At 50.2% G+C, this 18,539-nt stretch overlaps 9 protein-coding genes across 9 annotated transcripts; 4 read left to right on the top strand and 5 right to left on the bottom strand.

Moving 5' to 3' along the window:
- Positions 1 to 192: 192 nt before the first annotated feature.
- Positions 193 to 1,248, top strand: Pdw03_0915 (Short-chain dehydrogenase/oxidoreductase, putative; the record flags this gene model as incomplete). The annotated part of the gene is made up of 3 exons (XM_066099753.1): positions 193 to 390; positions 467 to 1,003; positions 1,162 to 1,248. The coding sequence occupies 3 exons, from the start codon at positions 193 to 195 to the stop codon at positions 1,246 to 1,248; spliced, it is 822 nt and encodes a 273-aa protein (XP_065957480.1).
- Positions 1,249 to 3,468: 2,220 nt separating this feature from the next.
- On the top strand, positions 3,469 to 4,574 carry Pdw03_0914 (SET domain; the record flags this gene model as incomplete). The annotated part of the gene is made up of 2 exons (XM_014679157.2): positions 3,469 to 4,281; positions 4,341 to 4,574. The coding sequence occupies 2 exons, from the start codon at positions 3,469 to 3,471 to the stop codon at positions 4,572 to 4,574; spliced, it is 1,047 nt and encodes a 348-aa protein (XP_014534643.2).
- Positions 4,575 to 4,987: 413 nt separating this feature from the next.
- Positions 4,988 to 5,737, bottom strand: Pdw03_0913 (Ran-interacting Mog1 protein; the record flags this gene model as incomplete). The annotated part of the gene is made up of 3 exons (XM_066099752.1): positions 4,988 to 5,038; positions 5,095 to 5,542; positions 5,661 to 5,737. The coding sequence occupies 3 exons, from the start codon at positions 5,735 to 5,737 to the stop codon at positions 4,988 to 4,990; spliced, it is 576 nt and encodes a 191-aa protein (XP_065957479.1).
- A 483-nt stretch (positions 5,738 to 6,220) lies between these two features.
- Pdw03_0912 (NIF3 (NGG1p interacting factor 3) family protein) lies at positions 6,221 to 8,042 on the bottom strand (the record flags this gene model as incomplete). The annotated part of the gene is made up of 2 exons (XM_014679155.1): positions 6,221 to 6,841; positions 6,891 to 8,042. 2 exons carry the CDS (start codon positions 8,040 to 8,042, stop codon positions 6,221 to 6,223), a joined length of 1,773 nt encoding a protein of 590 aa, XP_014534641.1.
- A 943-nt stretch (positions 8,043 to 8,985) lies between these two features.
- Pdw03_0911 (Chaperone/heat shock protein Hsp12, putative) lies at positions 8,986 to 9,376 on the top strand (the record flags this gene model as incomplete). Its single annotated transcript, XM_014679154.1, has 3 exons — positions 8,986 to 9,019; positions 9,088 to 9,280; positions 9,334 to 9,376. The coding sequence occupies 3 exons, from the start codon at positions 8,986 to 8,988 to the stop codon at positions 9,374 to 9,376; spliced, it is 270 nt and encodes an 89-aa protein (XP_014534640.1).
- A 200-nt stretch (positions 9,377 to 9,576) lies between these two features.
- On the bottom strand, positions 9,577 to 10,455 carry Pdw03_0910 (HAUS augmin-like complex subunit 1; the record flags this gene model as incomplete). Its single annotated transcript, XM_014679153.1, has 1 exon — positions 9,577 to 10,455. One exon carries the CDS (start codon positions 10,453 to 10,455, stop codon positions 9,577 to 9,579), a length of 879 nt encoding a protein of 292 aa, XP_014534639.1.
- Positions 10,456 to 10,643: 188 nt separating this feature from the next.
- Pdw03_0909 (Golgi transport complex subunit Cog6, putative) lies at positions 10,644 to 12,918 on the top strand (the record flags this gene model as incomplete). The annotated part of the gene is made up of 2 exons (XM_014679152.1): positions 10,644 to 10,934; positions 11,002 to 12,918. The coding sequence occupies 2 exons, from the start codon at positions 10,644 to 10,646 to the stop codon at positions 12,916 to 12,918; spliced, it is 2,208 nt and encodes a 735-aa protein (XP_014534638.1).
- A 732-nt stretch (positions 12,919 to 13,650) lies between these two features.
- On the bottom strand, positions 13,651 to 16,248 carry Pdw03_0908 (AAA family ATPase, putative; the record flags this gene model as incomplete). The annotated part of the gene is made up of 3 exons (XM_014679151.1): positions 13,651 to 13,871; positions 13,936 to 16,111; positions 16,159 to 16,248. 3 exons carry the CDS (start codon positions 16,246 to 16,248, stop codon positions 13,651 to 13,653), a joined length of 2,487 nt encoding a protein of 828 aa, XP_014534637.1.
- A 750-nt stretch (positions 16,249 to 16,998) lies between these two features.
- On the bottom strand, positions 16,999 to 18,514 carry Pdw03_0907 (Mitochondrial substrate/solute carrier; the record flags this gene model as incomplete). The annotated part of the gene is made up of 8 exons (XM_014679150.2): positions 16,999 to 17,047; positions 17,116 to 17,560; positions 17,613 to 17,669; positions 17,730 to 17,822; positions 17,881 to 18,013; positions 18,093 to 18,128; positions 18,185 to 18,254; positions 18,477 to 18,514. The coding sequence occupies 8 exons, from the start codon at positions 18,512 to 18,514 to the stop codon at positions 16,999 to 17,001; spliced, it is 921 nt and encodes a 306-aa protein (XP_014534636.2).
- Positions 18,515 to 18,539: the final 25 nt, after the last annotated feature.

The raw sequence follows: 18,539 nt of genomic DNA, 5'->3' as shown, positions 1-18,539 counted from the left end.
CCGTTGACCAATTGGCTCGAGTCAAGATCCGTTTGGGGTTTTGTCTCCGCAATGCTTGCCTGACATAGTATCAAGACGTTGGATGCGATGACGAGTCCGAATTTGGGAGGCTATAAACAGGAGTATCTGCTTGGAACAACCCATAACATTCAATTCTCTCTCTCTCGTATGATCTCAACCCTATTCACCATTATGGCTTTTGGATACAAGCAAGTCCTGATCATCGGCGCCACCTCCGGGATTGGCAAAACACTCGTTGACAAACTCGTCCAAGATGGATCAAAGGTAATTGTCGCCGGCCGCAGAAAGGAGAATCTCAATGAGATAGTCCAGCGACATGGTAGCGACAGGGTTTCTGCAAAGGCATTTTACGTCACGCAGCTCGAACAGGTGAGGTCACCCATGTCAAGCGAGAGAGGTAACTCACGCCCGACGAAGAAAAAAAAAAAAAAAAAAAAAAACATAGATCCCACAATTTGCATCCGAAATTATCTCCGAGAACCCTGATCTGGACTGCATCTTCGTCAACTCGGGTATCCAACGACCCTTCGATTATACCAAGCCGGAAACCATCGATCTGGACATCTTCGACCAGGAACTGATCACGAACTATACATCCGCGGTCCGCTTAACCAAGGCATTCCTCCCACACTTGCAGAGCCAAAAGACCGCAACAGCCATCGCATTCACTACGTCACAAATGGCGCTCGTGCCTATGATGCGATGCCCGAATTACGGCGCTTCCAAGGCTGCTCTACACCATTTCATCCTTGCCCTCCGCACTCAGCTGCAGGATGGTCCTGGGGATGTTCGGGTTTTGGAGATTTATCCTCCGGCCGTGCAGATTGAGCTTCATGATTCTAAACATCAACCTGATTTGAAGGATGGGCATTTGATGAGGATGCCGTTGCAAGAATTTGTTGATGAGGCTTGGGATCGGATCTCAGCGGGAGAGGATCAGATTCCGGTTGGATCTGCAAAGGACATCTACAATGGGTTCGAGGTAAAGAGACAGGAATTGTATCGGGATATGACGGAGAGATGCTTTCTGGGATGTTCAAGTAATTTTGGAGGTAGAGTTGGAGCTTTGAGATTGTAACTTTTCGATGCATATAAAGATGGGATTCACGTGATGTCAGTTATTCTCAGCTGTCAATATAGGAGTTCACAGGCGGAGACGGAATCGAGGAAAGAGCTTGCCCGTTACAAGCCGCCAGTATCAACTCGCTGAAACACGACCCATCATAAACACGACCAGCAGCCAATCCCTCCGACCACTCATGCAATGAAACCATGGAGCCCTCAGAGTCAGAAAGCGCATTGTGCCACGCTATCCCAGAGTTCTCATCCCATAAATTCGTCCGTGAGTCGAACGGCAAAGAGTCGACAAACGGGGTCCGAACAGAATAGCTCCTCGTATTCAACGAGTAAGCACTGCGCAACATAAAGCAGACAATAATCGTCCCGCCGAACACTCTCCGCAAAAAGCCAAGCAGATCGAGGGCTGAGGGCTCGTGGAAGTTGAATAGGCGCTTGTTGCCATAGTTTTCCAGCGACTCCCGCCAGCATCACACTGATCGCCTCTGAATACGGCTGTGTATTGCCGTCTTCATCAAAAAGTAAGATGCATTGGATCTACAGCAACGCTTGACTGCATCCCAGAAGTTCTTCGAATGTCGCAGCGTGGCTTATTCGGCGACAGTGGTCCGCCGAGGATTGCCGGAGCAGCGAGAGCAGAGTAAAGCCCCGACCCATTTGCCTAGTCTGCACATTTAGTCTACAAACAATGGTGGATCTCACGAATAGGGGTTGGCAGGCCATTCGAATAAAGATCGGGGTGAATGAAAAGCGTCTTCCGATTTTCTGCAAAGGTAACGGGCAAATCCCGCAACCCGGCAACGAGAAATCGAATGATATTTGGATCATACTGTTTCGCGATTTCCAGTTGCAAGGGTCCATGTATGTGTGGCGTAGGAGCCACATTGGCACTTGAGCACTTCAGGCCCACAGATCGGCCAGCAGATGACCTTCGAGTAGATTGTACTGGAAAAGGTGCATTCACATATTTACAGTTGATGTCTTTGCCAAGACACCTGCCGCATCGGGGCCAGCCTTGGTCACATCGCCGTTTGCCTTTGATGCAGGCTTGGCATGATCTGCGTAATGTTACTGGCTTTAACCGATCAGCGGGCATTTAGCTCTCAAGATTTCATAGGGACCGAATTTCCACCTGAAGTATGTAGTCGGTGCATCCAGCCAGTGGTGAAAATCATCAGGTTGAATTTCCATCACAAGACCTGGTTCTCCCCGTCAGTTACGCAACGGGACCTTGTAAAGTTGCTGGTATCAATTAGTAAGTTGCAAAAGCTTGATGACCTGCGGTATGAAAGACTCATGCTCAAAACGACGATACAGCAACTATGACACTGGCTTGATCCAGCCACCTATGATTCGATCTAAATGTTGCTAGCGAGTCCTATTGCTCATTTGGTGTGCAGGAAAGGCAGGAGGGGATGGGAAACGTTGCTGTTCTTTCAAACCCAGAAATGGCGATAATATATACATGCACTGGCGGCCCCCGCATACTTCTAGTGATGCATCAGTCGACTAAGAGGACATAGAAGCCATTCCATACACCAGGGCTTTTTGAAGGTAGCTGCTACACAACAAAGATGGTTCAAGTCAGGGACTCCTTCACGTGGTACCCTGTACAGGGTGGATTGATATATGTCCCTAATCCCTAATTGTGTATAGACAAGCTGTCGGAATCCATTTATACGCTTTACCATCTTCTAGATGCATCTATAAACACTACTTGCAAGACTGTTGAAAAAGCTATATCGGCTATCATTTTGTCACCGCTCGTTGAAAAAAATCGAACCGGGAACGGTGTTGCTATTTGTGATGTACTTCCCCAGAACATAGATGCAAGCAGATTGAATTTACAGATTCAAGGTTACGGAGGTCCCAGTCTACATGGGATTGGCCCTGATTCTTCGCGTGCGTTGAGCCCTCGTGGGGATTCTGCAGGGATCCAACTGCCCACCCCTTGAAGAGCTCTTCATCGACTTTTCTGATATGTTGATTCGGATTGCAAGAGGACAACTGAATGGGGGTTTGCCCCATTGGAGAACTGGAAAATTCCAAAAAAGAAGCTACATGTACAGCTCCTACAACATACCGTACTACTCTAGCCCTGGCCAAGTGTCCAAAGTGGATCGATTAGACTACTCCGCTAAAAATCAAGATTAACCAATCAAACCGAAGAATCTATACTCGTGTGTGGGCCCCCAATCAATAGCAGTCGCTTGGATAGCCTCACTGCCCTTACATTCCCGGGAGGCGAATCAAACGACCCACAAGCTAAGACCCAAATGTGCGCAATAATGGATCAACAAAAGAATTTGCCATCGAATCCGACAATACGCCCCCTCCAAACACACATAGAAGTACCCCAATGCACCCACCATGTCCGAAGTCGTATATATCACCACTGAACCCTCAGACCGGATTCAAGTAAAAGGAATCACCCAGACCCCTGATTTGATCCACCCACAGCTAATTGAAAGCGTCGACGCGATCAAAGGCCGCCAATTCCGCGTTTCCGGTCCCATCCCCAAAGGCGCCTGTCTCCTCATCGACTCCCCCTACGCAATCATCCCCGTCGTCGACGAACCCGCCCACAACGACAATCTCATCTGCAGCAATCCCGCTTGTAACCGGCAAGCACCCCGCCACATCCGGACTCCATGTCCGAATGCCTGTATCCCAGATGTGACGTGGTGCGACAGCACATGTCGCGACGCTGACAGTCTCCGACATGGGTTTGAATGCGCTTGGCTCAAACGGTATGCGGGGACTATTCGGTCTAAATGGAGTGAATATGACTTTGGCATGCTGTGGGTGATTGTTCGATTGCTTGCTGCGCGACATTGTCAGTTGCATGAGGTCGGTGTTGCCGAGTCGACGGGGCATTGGAAGCCTGGATGGAGTGGTATTGAATCGCTTTGTGGTTCTGAGGAGACTTGGCCCCATGACAAGGTCCGATCATGGTCTGTTCTTGTGAAGAAGTATCTTAGGAGTAGTCCTGCTCTTCCGCATGAGATGACTGCCGATCGTGTTCTTCATCTCATTTGTCAAGAAGAGGCAAACTCCTTTGGTCTTTACCCACGAGAAACAGGCCATTTCCCCGTACCGAACCCTCCTGTCGATCGAGGAGAGCAATTCGCGGCTGCTGTTTACCCCACCGCGGCAATGGCTAATCATTCATGTCTGCCAAATGTAAGTAGAACTCTTATCCGGTGGACAAATGTATGAAAGTGATGCTAATTCATCACCAGATCATCCATAAAGCCGACGACAAGGGACGGATGGTCTTTACCGCCTCCCGTGACATTTATCCGGGCGAGGAGTGTTGCATCTCGTATTTCGACCTCACCCAATATTCGGATCTAACTTCACGTCGCGAGCATCTTCGAAAATCGTTTCGTTTCGTGTGTCAGTGTGAACGATGTACCTCTGAAGAGTCTGACAATCCAGTAGAATGGACTGAAATGCCAATGATGGATTTGTGAGAATCGCTGACTACATAATGACTAGATCTAAAAGAAACTTACTACATAGCACTATACCACAATACAACGTATGATTGAATTGGATTTAACACGCACCTGTGTTATCCTCTAAATACAAGACACAATGCTTGCAAGTCAATTGTTCTCTTTTGATCTACTCGTCCCATTGCGCAAAGGGCACTAGTTCCGAATCCCAAGCCCTTAGCAATGACAGCCATATCCTCCCAACCAAAACCCCAATCCCAATCCCAAAGCATATCTACTATTCGAAAGAGAGAGCCAAAAAAAAAAACATTCAAACAAAGAGACCCCAATCACAAATCTCCAATCTCCCAACTAAAGCTCCGATAGTCTCCTCTGCAACAACCTCTTCAAGCGACAACCCCCTAGGATTCCCACTCTTATCAAACTCCTCATGAGGCACATTGAAGAAGACCAACAGATCCGTCTCCTGTGCCTCCAGCCTAACAAGTAAGAAATGACACGTCAACCTCGAAACCTGCGGCAAGCCACTAGGTACCGCATTCGTTTGCACACCCAATACCCCTGCATCCGCAACACCAGCTGCTGACCCGTCAGCAGAGGCAGGGACACGTCCACCACTGCCGCGCACCGGCGTCGTGAATGAGACAACGCCGCGATACGCCTTGATAGCGGAAGCCGGGGTCGGCGAGGACGAAGCGAGCTGAACTTCGACGCGCGTGGGCGACTTGATTACCTGCATGGTGTCGCCTTCGTCGCAGAGATCGTGCAGGTGGTACAGGGCAGCGGCTTGGTCGACTGTTTCTGCCGTTGCGGACGCTGCGCTACCGCTGCCTGGGGCGGCGGTGGGTTGGTGGTGGTTGAGCGCAGCGAAGGTGTGTAGAGCTTCGGCTTGGGGAACGCGCTGGTTGATTTCGATGATTAGGTTGGAGAGGGTTGTTGGTGAGAGCCATAGCTCTTGGTGGTCCGGGACCTCGCGGAGGGTGCTGGGATGGAGTGTTAGTCTAGGGGCTATGTTTGATTGGGATATTCGAAAATGGGATTGGGCATGGATTAAAGGGATTGGGTGGGACATTGATGCATAGGAGAGTTATATATACTAACCTCGAATCGATCCAACCTTGTGGCACGACGCCTCGAATGGCTCCGCCAAAGAAGTCTTGCTCTGTGAATGGAGACATGTTGGTCTTGATTGTAAGACGGAGGATTTAGGTGTTTTTTTCTTTCTTTCTCCTTCCTTTTTGAAAAGTTTTTTTTTGCTGGTTGTGAAAGAGCAAATCCAAATTCTTCGAGATCAATTGCGGATTTTTTCACCGGACCTTTTTTTCTGGCTTGACAACAATCGAGACGAAGACAATTACGTTGGAAAAGAACAGATGAACAGGGAATATGTATTTCCAGAATCAAGAATCCTCCCAGGTAGACGAGCAGACGTGCACGAGGAAGTGCGGGCGGGTGTTTTCCGCCCGATGACGTTTGGCAGTTGGGCGGTTTGGCGGGGTGTTGACTCAATATACAATTTACGACTACAAACCATATTCAGCGATTTTGGAGTCGGAATCTTACACTGTTTTGAGTCACGATAGTCCAAAAATCTATCCGTATTTCATTGAGAATTCAAATGGAAAAGCATATCTCCGTCATTGAGAGCGGAGCCGAGCCATTTACTCAAAAAGTTCCTCCAGGTAACGGTCCAGCTCAACCAGCTTGAACTGGTCTCCCCACCGAGTCCGGAACTCCTTCTTTCGGTATGCGTAGCTTGTGCCCTGCGAAAAGCTGACAAGCTCAATGTTCCAATCACGCTGCAGCCCGCGCTCGACCATCTTCATGAAACCGCCGGAAAACTCAGCTACTGCTGCATCCCCTGTTGCCAAAACAATTGTCGCCGGGTGTTCCGTATCCAATATGCTCTCCAAGATCTTCAGGTGTAGAATTTCGTCCACACCCTGCTCGACCCATCGCTCTCCAGAGATAGCGACCGTTTCAGGACCGCTCGATGCACCCTGCGAGCTGAAACCATGGTTTCTCCAGGACTTGTTATTGCGACGGGGTGTGACGGTCTTCACTTTGTGAACACGTTCAAGAATACTCGCTTCATAGCCGAGTTTCTCAGCTTCATCGACTGAGGGAAGACGATCCGAGCCAACTAAGACTCTCTTGGCGGTCTGGCGGCCGCGTTCCATGATCAATGCGAGATTGGCGAAGGACATATGGACACGACGAATCCGGGTTGAAAGTGGGATATTTCGCGAGGTTTTCACCAAATCGTGAAATCCGACCATGATCTGAGATAATTAGTGGGAGAAGGAATTAGGCAGAGGAACCAAAACACACGTTTGATAAGTCAACAAAGACATGAATAGGACGTGAGCCAATGCCCTCGCTGGGACGACGGTCCAAAGTCAGTCCCATTTGAGACACGACTTGAGCGTAGTCAGGAAAATGGCCGAGGAGTCGGCTCATCAATGTGACTCTTCGCTCAGCAGCAGATTTATGCAGGGTAGACCGCACACGAGTACCTCCAGAAGAAATTCCTTGTAAGGTGTCGGCATTCAGAATCCAATCATTATCCTCGAATGATGACGGTGGGGTATCGCAACGGCGACTCTTCCCATCAGGCGTGCCGACTTGAGATGGGACCAATTGAATGGCCACAGATTTCTCAGAAATCGGATGATCAAATACAACGCTTGTGTCCGAGTCCAGTCCAGCGCTTTCTTCAGAGGTAATTGGATAGTTGCGCGTGTTCCTTCGGAAACCTTTTCCACGAGACGGGGACTTTAATTTTGATTTTGCCGTCGGAGTATCGCCTGGACCACCGACTCTGGTTCTAGTAATCACCTCCGGGGGTGTTCGTGGAATACCAAATTTCACATTGGCACTCGCTCCAGAAGGCCCCTGAGCAGAGGACCGCTTCAGGATAGTAAATGATTGACCCCCAAAATCAGAAGTAATACCTGTCGCTTGCAATTTTAAGTGGGAAGAATAGGAGGTATAGCCAGTGGCAGTGTCCTCGGGGACCCGAGGATTTGGCTCATTGATGATACAAAAGCTATTAGATGAAACGTGAACAGATGACTCGATGCCAAAGAGGCCAGAGAACGTGACCTTTTTGGCGAGTCTTTCCACTGAGCTAGAAAATTGTTCTTCAAGTGATGACTGAGCTTTGTTCTGCTCAGACTTGGTGGTCTTTGTGGCCCCTACGGTTGGGGTGACGCTCGCAGGAGCTGGGGTCCCGTTAAAAAGCTCCCAAAGACAACCAAAGTCACCAAGCTTCGGGTTACTCCGCCGAGATATTAGTTCCACGAGACCGCCATTAGTGGTGTATCGGGGATCATCTTTGGCTTGTCGTTCATTGAGCGAGGAGATTGTAGATTCATTGTGACGACTAGGTCTCGCAGTGCAGCCATCAATAGGCGACCGCAGTAGGTCATGCACTAGAGTGAAGTCCCAATTTGAAGGGATAGAAGAATCCGATACAGTCATTGACAGCTAGATGAGACAAGATAGAACGTATGTGTAACAGGTTCATGTGTTGGGTTTAGAAGGTAGCAAATCAAAGAACGTTGAATTCAAAGCCTTGTCACTGAGATAACGATCGGGTAAATAATCACAGAGAATGAGACAATAATGCATGAAGGAGGACGAATCTCATCCACATAGTGAGTCAGAACGAAAGGATGGGAAATGAAAGCAAAGCGGAGATGGACGATTACAGTTGATGCCCGAGCAGGTGACGAAGGCGGTGAATTGTTCTGTCAGGTCTCGTTGACCGCCTGTCGCCGTTTGTTCCCAATTAGGCTTAGTAGTCTCAAGACGGTCTAACAGTGACGCACGTGACACTCTAGTCTTGAGCCTTGGTATGATGTCATCTCTAAGAACATCGAGCAAATCGAGAACACCACCGGGTGCCACAGCTTGTGTTGAAATGTGCTCGGCAGCTGGGCTATAGGAACTACACTGATTGGAGGAATAACTGTTCTTATTTAGAGGTTATGGTTCGTCCAAAGTCCCGGCCCAAATAGATTTGCCTCCACAGTGCCCCCAATTTCAGGTTATAGGTAGAAAAGTCCATTTCACAAATTAAACCTCGTTCTGATTTTTCCTGCTGTCTATCGATGAAACTGACAATGAGGACAGAATGTCTTTAGAAGAAAGACTTGTAAAAGACTACCAAAAAGATATCACAAGGTCGCAGACGCAGCCGACTCGTCTGCGACCTACTATTCTTGTGAATGAACCAAGTCAATCATGATAGCAAACAGAAACAACTAATGTAAGCTCTCTTCATAAGATTGTAAGGACAAACAAATCTATATAAACCCCTCTCTTTCCCTCTTTGGCTGTTCTTCCTTCAACGTCTTCTACCTCAACCAAGCTACACAGTTTACTTCTACTTTCAACCATCAAATTTCAATCAATCTTCATCATGTCTGACGCCGCTCGCAAGGATTTTACCACCAGTATGTGACACTGCTTTACCTGACTGTGAAGTTGTCCAGACATCGTTGCTGACCACTTCTTTCGATAGAGGCCAAGGAGGAGCTCACTCCTGACTCCACCAAGTCCACCCAGGACAAGATCAAGGAGACTGCCACCGACACCACTGACCGTGCTACCCGTGGTTTGCAGACCGATGATAGCAAGGGTGTTGGCCAGGAGGCTTTCGACAAGACCCAGCGTGCCAGTGACAACCATGGCCACGGTGGTGCCACCGGTTCCATGTAAGTTGCTCTATCCTTGGAAGCCGAGAGTGATGTTCTAATCATACCTCCAGTGGCGACAAGGTCAAGGGTGCTCTCGGCCTCGGCGGGAACTAAGATGGTCTCCCTTACGTGAATGACCGTGATTATGGTCATTCTATGACTTCGGGCTGCCCTGCACTCAAGACTCACGAATTCACGATACCGTTTGCTTTTCTTTTTTTATTAGCCAGGGGACCTGCTCTTTGAATCCATAACCATTTCAAGTCAAAGAACTTCATTCATCATGTAGACCAAACGTAGAAGGAGAGCTGGCTTTAATACCGCTCGCTTATACTTTCAACGAGTGAATCTCGTTGTCGCTTAAGCTGTCCAAGCTCACGCTCTAGTTCTTTATACTTTGTCCGTGCCCCTGGGGTATCCTTGGGAAGATCGTAGAACGCCCTTACACGGCCTTGCAGGGCCTTCACCGTCTCCCGCATTCTGAGAACGTTTTCTTCCTCCGCTATCAGCTCCTCAATAGTCGGTCCCCGGGGCTGGACCTTTTCTAGTGATGCAATGCGATCTTGGTACTCCCCGACCTTGATCGCAAGTGTCTTCGTGCCGCGTGTCCACTCTAACGTCAAGCTTTGTGTATCAGAAGGTGTCTCATACGCCACATCGGTCCTCAATTCGTCCAGCTCCGTCTGTAGCCGTGCCAGTTCTCGCTGAAGGTACTGATGTAATGTGTCGATTTTGGCAACTTGTTCCTGGGCCTCGAACTCCTCCACCGTGAGCTCCACAATCGACTGCCCCAGATCTCCCGGGGTCGGATTTAAGGTATTGCCCAGAGCTGCGGCGGAGTCAGCGAGGTCCTCTAGGTCGCGTTTCCCTATATCATCCAAACACATCTCGACGTCATCAAGAAGTTGGTTCTTCTGTTGTTCGTGGGGATCTTTGCGTTCGAACTCTTCCCGTGTTTTGTATGCATCAATGGCATCTTCGCGCGCACAATGTTGTAGAGTGGATTCTTCATCTGCAGCATCGTTGGCTGCAGCTAGGGTCAGGAGGACGCGGAGGGTATCTTCATTGCGCTCGAACTTGGGGACCGGTTTGGGCGCGTATTGTCGATTGAGCCAGGAGTTCACGTACGCCCAATCTTTAGCTTGGATAGCAGCCTGGCGGGCCTTAGCTGGTGAAACGAGTGGACTATCCATGGGATCGAGTGTCAATGCAATTCCAAAGATGAAATGAATTGTGACAGACAAGGAGGGGAACATAAACACATCAAGAGCAATGTGTTGACGATAAGATACGGGGAAGGCGGTCGATGCGCCAAGTGCGAGGTTGTCCTCTACAACTTATTTCCCCTCGCCGACACCTCCGTTGGCTTGCCCGAACAACAATGACTAGCTACTTTCCACCGAGTGGCAGTGCCAATAATGGCGCCAATACGCCGACCGTATCGTCTCCATTCTCCCCGCCGTTGCAGCGCCCGACCGCCCTCACCAATCGGTTGACAACGGTTCTGTCGGCATCGTATGCGGACTCGGACATTCGGGACTCCCTCGAGACTTTGAGCATGAGGGGCATTCAAAACACTGCAGAGACACGCCGGCAACTACGACTAGATGTGCAAAAGGAAGTTGTCGATTGCAATGCGGAGATTGTCAAGGACTTTGGGAAGGTCGCAGAGGTGAGACTTGTGTTGCTCCTTTAGTGATTGGGGATCCGGAAATCTAATTCCTGAATGACAATAACAGCAATTGAGACGGATCGGATCGGTAGTGTCAGCACTGAATCAGACTTGTGACGAAATGCGCAAACGAATCAACCTCGCAAAGCAGGATACCACGCCGGTACTCGAGGAGGCCAGCGCCCTGATGACACAGAAGAAAGAGACCGAGACCAAACAACAGCTGTTGGAAGCCGTTTCGAAACATTTCGTGGTTCCGGAAGAGGATTTGTTGGTTCTGACCTCGGCTGAGGAGCCGGTTGACGAGCGGTTCTTTGACGTGCTAGCTCGTGTCAAGCAAGTCCACCACGATTGCGAAGTCTTGCTCGGCGGCGAGAATCAGCGACTGGGCCTGGAGGTTATGGAATTGAGCACCCGGAACCTCAATTCAGCATATCAGAAACTATACCGATGGGTTCAGAAGGAATTCAGGTCCCTGAACCTAGAGGACCCTCGCATCAGCAGTACGATTCGCCGCGCTCTACGGGTGCTGGCAGAACGCCCGAGTCTATTCCACAGCTGCTTGGATTTTTTTGCGGAGGCACGAGACTATGTACTATCCGATGCTTTCCACTATGCACTGACTGACGCTGTTTCGGGGGCCAATGGGCCCGGTGCCGGTGATCACACTGTCAAACCGATTGAGTTCTCGGCGCATGACCCACTTCGATACATTGGTGACATGCTTGCGTGGGTACACTCTACAACCGTCTCAGAACGGGAAGCTCTCGAGGCGCTATTTGTTGATGACGGGGACGAACTCGCTCGGGGGATTGAGGCTGGCATGAGTAGCGAGCCCTGGTCGCGCATCGACGAGGACCAGGAAGTTGCTTATGATGGCCAAAAGGCACTCAGTGACTTGGTCAACCGCGATCTCACTGGAGTATCTCGATCACTGCGGCAGAGAGTAGAGCTCGTCATTCAGAGCCACGAGGACCCTGTCACTTGTTACAAGGTGGTAAACCTGTTGTCTTTCTATCGTACAACCTTCACCAAACTAGTCGGTGTACAATCGCACTTGGTGGACCTGATCCAGAGCTTGGAAAAGTTCACTCTTGGCCACTTTGAAACTCTGATGCGCGACCAGACCAGTGCCTTGGCCGGCGACAATGTTGCCCTGACTCCACCAGCCGACCTGTCTCCCCCACAGTTCTTTTTAGATGCATTGGAAGGCCTGGAAGTACTCATGAAGACATATGAGGCTTCTGTCGGACCTGAAGATTCATCTCCAGATGCAAACACCGAGAACCCATTTACTTCTGTCCTCCGAGCCGCCTTTGATCCATTCTTGGCACTAGCCCGGTCCTCATCTGATGAATTACAGACCACCACAGCGCAGTCCATCTACCGCGCCAATCTTCTCCTTGCAGCCCGCGCAGCTGTGTCACCATTCCCCTTCGCCAGCTCTACACACATACCTCCCATTTCTTCAGCCTTATCAACCTTACGCAGTGATCTTCTCGGCACCCAACACCAATTCCTCCTCGAGACCTCTGGCCTAGAGACGCTTTTAAAGGCCCTAGAGCCCTTCTCAGATACCACCGAAGACAAGACGGAGAAGCCCCATCTAGCCGACCTGGCCAGTCTCCCGGCTTTCCAACCAAGATCCTTAATTACATCCAGCCAACAGCTCGACGACTTCCTCCCATCTGCGCTTATGGACGCAACCGATAACCTAAAGCGTATCCAAAGTCTCTCCCTTATTCAGAGCATCACCGAGGATGCTGTTGAAGCCTTCTGCCGTGATTTCGAGTTTGTCGAAGGCATGATCATAGCCGCCGACGAGGCGCGAGGAACTGTGCATGTGGCCTTTGGAACCAGGAGCAGTGTTAGTGGCCAGAGTGGTAACTCCGATGGCAAGATAGAAGAGGGCGAGGACGAAAAATGGAGTTTGAGATCCTTGTTCCCTCGAACAACAGGGGAGATAAGAGTGTTGTTGAGTTAATTCAGGTATTCCTTGTTCGGTTCCAAGCTCTATACTTAATTTCTATCTCAATGTACAATGAAAAAAAAAAGCCAACCTACAACCACTCCCCATCACCCCAATTTAGGGGCGTTTTAAGCTTCGCACTAAAAGTGCTTGGCTGTGATGTGTACTGGGGATCCTATCAGGATGCAGGCAGATGTACTTTCCACTGGAAATCCCTCGGTCTTTGGCCGAGCCGCAATCTGCGTGTATCTTTAGCATGTAAGACACTACATCATTCACCCAACTCTAGGCGTGGAGGCTTATTATGATAATTACAAATTCCTATGCTCACCTGATCCTAGGTGTTTACACACACTCTCTCTATCCTTCTCCACTAGTTCCGGCGTAGCGAGGTATTCTGAGATGGGGATTGAGCTCGCTTCCGTCTTTTACCTTTGAAATTTGAGATTTTCTACGCGGGGAATAGCTTCAATTTCTCAAAGGGAGACGCTTAAATCTAGATCCAACACACACATTTGTCTACTTAGACATACCCGGCCAAGCCCAGATGCCAGAGAGACAAGGAACAGAGTTCTGAAGGAAAAAAAAAAAAAACAACGGAAAAGAAGAATCGACATTCCATTCCTATAATCATATCGAACATATAAGATCCCCACAGACAAGGAGGATAGAAGGGTAACCCAAGAGGCAGTCAAATTAAGACAGAGCAGAACCACAAAGTCCAAGATGAGTAAATCCAAATCTACTCTATCCGCCTCGCTCGCCGAATTCTCTCGCCCAATCTTCATATTTCCGAAGTCCGTCGTGGGATACACTAGGCCGAATGGAATACAAACTGGCTTCGAAGTCCTGGAAGATAATGGCACGGATCTGGTCCATGGGTGTATGTAGGAGGGCCTCACCCAGATTGCGCAGGGGGCCCATAGCCGCATCTTTGGCGAGGGCTGTGATATCTGAACCGGAGAAGCCTAGGAATGTCACTTAGAAAGACGAACTAGACCAAAAAAAAAGAGATACGCGGGAAAACCATACCTTCTGTCACCTGTACCAGGACCTGGATATCAGCATCGCTCAGCTCGTGGTGCTGGTGACTGATAAGCTTGCGGATTTGCTGCTCGCGGACATGATGTTCGGGCAAGGGAATATACTGGCGGCGGACGAAGCGACGACGTGCAGCCTCATCGATATCCCATGGCATATTGGTAGCCGCTAAGACGAGTACACGACTAGCATCGCCTTCCTTTTTCTCGCGGTTTGTTTGTTCACGGCCTGCAGCTGCGCGCTGCAGATCAGACCATTGAACCAGAAATTCAGTCTTGGAGCGACGGGAGGCCTCGTGCTCTGAACCGGACGATCGGGCAGAGAGAAGGGAATCAATTTCGTCGACGAAGATGATGGATGGAGCAAGAGCTTTGGCTAGCCCGAAGAGGGCGCGTACGAGCTTCTCGCTTTCGCCGTGCCATTTGGATGTTAAACTTGAGGCAGAGATAGAGAAGAAGGTTGATTTTGATTCTGTGGCTACTGCTCGTGCGAGCATGGTTTTGCCCGTACCTGGGGGGCCGAAGAGGAGCATTCCGCGAGCCGGTTCGCGGAGACCAGAGAAGAGATCTGGGCGGAGGAATGGGTAGACGACGGCTTCTTTGAGAGCCTTTTTAGCTCCTTCTAAGCCTGCTATGTCATCCCAATGTACTTCGTCACCGCGCACTACGATGTCGTTCAGAATTTGCTTTGCTGATTGGGGATCCACACCCCTGGGCAATTTTTCCATAATTTTCGAGATTTCACTGTCTTCTTCATCATCTTCGTCCTCTGCGTCGCTTGCTGCGGTCCGCTGATCTGAAGAGTCTGGGTCGCTTGATAATGGTGTTGGGGTCTCTTGCCGGTTGACTGGTGGAGCTTTTCGCCGTATTGCACTTTCGCTATTTCCTTGAGATATAGCCAGACGGTCGACACCGCGATGTAAATCGTCACCGATAGCGGATGATGGAGAGGCGCGGGCCGTTTCGTCAATTCTTGGGGGTCTAGGCGCAGATGTTATCCGTGGCACGTTGTTGGAAGGATCTACTTCCTGGTCAAGCCGAGGCGTCAGACTCCGCGAAGAATTCTCGGACTTTGTGGCTTGCATTGGGTGGCTCGTTGGTTGGGAAGATCGCAAGGCCACAGGCTTAGGTTTTATGGATGGTCTAGGTGGCGGTGCAAAGTCGGCCGGGTTCGGCATTGACATTGAATTAGGAGCATGTTGTATTTTAGGGCTTTCAGGTGGAGGTGGAGGCCCCCGCGGCGGCAGTGGACTAGGCGACTGAATAGACGGTCTGGGCGAGGATCTCTTTGGAGACGACCGAGGAGGCTCTCGCCAGTGGGCGGCAGGAATTCGCTCCCCGGATACATGGTCTCGGGAAACACGAATTCTCGGCTGCGGGCGCTCGTCTCCAGTACTAGATCTTGGTTCTGCCTCTCGGCGAAAACTGACATCGTGAGCGGCGCTTTGTCGGGATGAGGCCAGAGCTGCAACGCGCACAGGCTTGTCACCCGATGCAGAGCGATAGATGCTACCCCATGCTAGGCCTGCAGCCGTGGAGGCAGCAGGTCTCGAATCCTTCTTCTTTGATGCAGCTTTGACTTTCTTACCATTGTTCTTGCCGTCACTGCTGCGTAGAGTTGTCAACATGGGTTTCCGGCGCTCGGGGCTGGAGCCACGCGATCTTGTTTTGCCCGAAGAGTTCGAGTGCACACGCAGTGCGGGCGTACCAGCCGCTGAAAGAGTCGCTGGACCAGCATCGTCGTAAATTGGCGGTAAATCATAACTTTGTTTCGTAGACAGCATAGGTCGACCGGGTATGGCGGCCGGTTTGGACAGGTCGGTGTATCCCACGGCAGGGATTGTTCCATCTCCGATCCAGCCAGGAGTGTTGGAAGACGATGGCGGCGGTATGCTAGGGATTGACTTGCCCTTGAAAAGAGTGGCGCTCTCTTTACTACCATATGCTTTGCTTCCGTTCGCCTCGGTGGATTCCTTCCTGCTTGCTTGGAGAGCGCCTAGTAGGTCGACCCGTTCTCGGCATTGAACCTCTAGCGCCCGGATGGAGTCCTGCAAGGCCCTCTCGGTTTCAGATTTCGGGGTATAATTTGGGGGTACACGACGGGCATTGTGATGGTAAATGGTCTCAAGGGCAGATCGCCAGGACCGCAATGCTTCCTCTTCGTTGTTCTAGTATTGTGAGCCTCAGGAAACGGGTGTCAAACTCTCAGACTGACCTGGCCCTCAAAGTACACGGCGGTGGAGCACGCGAGATAGCACTCGTCGTACGTCTTCTGCAAGGAAGACGCAGGCCGTGGGCGCATCATTAGGAATTTACAAGCCCGCCTGTATCCATCTCACGACAAGTTGATGGGGTTGGTGTAAGCGATAATCTCCCGTAGATGGAGGGGGGAGGATTTTTCGCGTGACGTCGTCGATTCGGGAGCTGCTGCATGCGTCCAATGAAGATGTACACAGTAGCATTTTTATTTGAAACAATCAAAATGGCAACCTCAGATATCATCTCTAAATTCCTCACGTCTATGGGTACATGCAAGATCCTAAAAAGAAAACAAAAGTAATGTTATAGTGATGCCACAGAGAACCCAGCCCTCTCAAGAAACCAAAAATAAAAAAAAACCGAGAGATTTTTTTTCCAACGCCAGTCGCAGTATAGGACACATCGAATGGAAGAGAGCATCAAAGAATCCAAAGAGAAGAAAAAAAAAACACAAGCACCAGATTTAATCTCCGAAGTCGAAAGTGGCCGTGTCCCGCTTTTCCCAAAACTATACATTGCCGAAACGCTTCTCACAAAAAGGTCTAAACATGCAAGAAGATCGAAACACGGGCTCTGCTAGCCCGAGATGCGCCATAATGAGGGTTGCTGGGCTCTGCCCAACTCCCAAATCCTGAACATGTCGTAAAAGAACAGACCGATATCGCCCGAAGAGATCAAAGAAAGATTATATGGTGCCCCCACAAGTGTGGTATATCGAACAAGTCACAGGTCCCTTGGGAATGGTCGGTAGGCCTCATGGCGAGTTGCCATGCGAGAGGATCAAGTCAGGGTTCTTTCAGTCGAGGTGCTTCTTGAAGTATGCCTTAGCCATCTCATATGATGTCCTGACAAAAGAAAGTCAGTCAATGTCAGATCAAATGTCGAGAGCGTCGAGTCTCGGAATAGGACTTACCAGCAAATTGCAGTGCTCGGCATGGTGGAAATTATCCGAGGGCGCATGCCACGCAGGAAGCCAGACCAGCCGAATCGGCGCTTGATGATGGCAGCGGCGTTGAACAGACCCTTTGCAGACCGCACCTCTTCGCTCTCTGCGAGGCCACGGGTCTGAAGGAGCGTCTTCACAACGTCAAGGGGAGTGGTAAGACCAGCTGCGAAGGCACCGGCCAGACCACCTGCGATGCAGTGGGTGAAGGGGTCATATTCATTCTTGGGGTTCATAATCTTCGAGATCGACTCGTAGGCCACAAATTGAGTGGCCGTGAAGGGCACGGTCATGCAAAGTGTCGTAGGGTAGGAGACGTAGAAGGCTTGGAGGCCTTCGGTGCGGTAAACGGTCTTGGCGCACTGCGCCAGGGTCTTGTGAACTGATCCGTGGACTTGCATACGTTGCTTCATCACTGTCGAGCGAGTTAGCCGGGCGTGATTGATTGTGTCGTACGAGTCACATACCATCAAATGGGTTCATCAGCGCATCGCTTGCAATGGTCGCGGCTGCTCCACTCATAGCTGCGAGAATCACGTCAGCTGTGGCACAGAGAAATCCATTCGCAGTTCAGAAAAACTAACCGGCAGCCAAGGGGTGATGTCCATCGTCAACATTACCACCAGCCATTTCCTTCACGATCTCATATGTACCGAAGTAGACTGCGTGGGCGGGACCTGTCGTCGCGAATCAGAATTGAGTCTTGAACTCAGGACTTTTTCGCAATATACACACCTGCGCCGACAATCACACTCGAGACTCCCTTCCATAGTGTCCGCCACCCCTCAACTCGATAGATAGTAGAGACCGCGTTGGTCAATCCGGTGTAGAGACCACCAGTTGAAGGGGTCAAGATTTGCATGCGAGTCTAACGACGGTCAACTAGTCAGCGCTCAATTCGTTTTTTCTCCCTAATTCCAATGCCTTGAACCAAGAGCCAAGCTTACCTTGAGCAAGTCAACCGGGTACATCACGGAGTGTTCCTTTTGTTTGATCAGCCAAAAATTCTCACATACACTGCTTATATCTATAAACATACCGCTACCCCCGCAAACGCACCAGCAAGCATATTCCGGCTGAGGCCATAGTTGGAAGGAAGGGCTTCATAGCTAGAATAGGGTGCATCGCATTAGCTTAGGCCACGAAATCGAAACCCGCAGAGCGACAACAAGGCGAACAAGATAGTCAGGATGCTCAACAAGGACAATCACGCAGTAGCTACAACGCATTATATCCCCAGAAAATACAAGGGTGTTTGTCCATGTGTTCATCCCAGCAATCCGGGTGTCCAATTGCCTAGGGAAAAAAAAATCCATCAGAGAGCGACATACTCGAATTCCTCTCCGGGTATCTGATCGGGAGCCGCCATAGAGCTTCCGCTAGCTCAAGGCGCA

The sequence above is a fragment of the Penicillium digitatum genome, chromosome 4, assembly GCF_016767815.1.
Source record: "Penicillium digitatum chromosome 4, complete sequence".
In the NCBI taxonomy this organism is placed as follows: Eukaryota; Fungi; Ascomycota; class Eurotiomycetes; order Eurotiales; family Aspergillaceae; genus Penicillium; species Penicillium digitatum.
The sequence above is the reverse complement of the archived record's forward strand: the minus strand, read 5'-3'. Positions and strand labels throughout refer to the sequence as shown.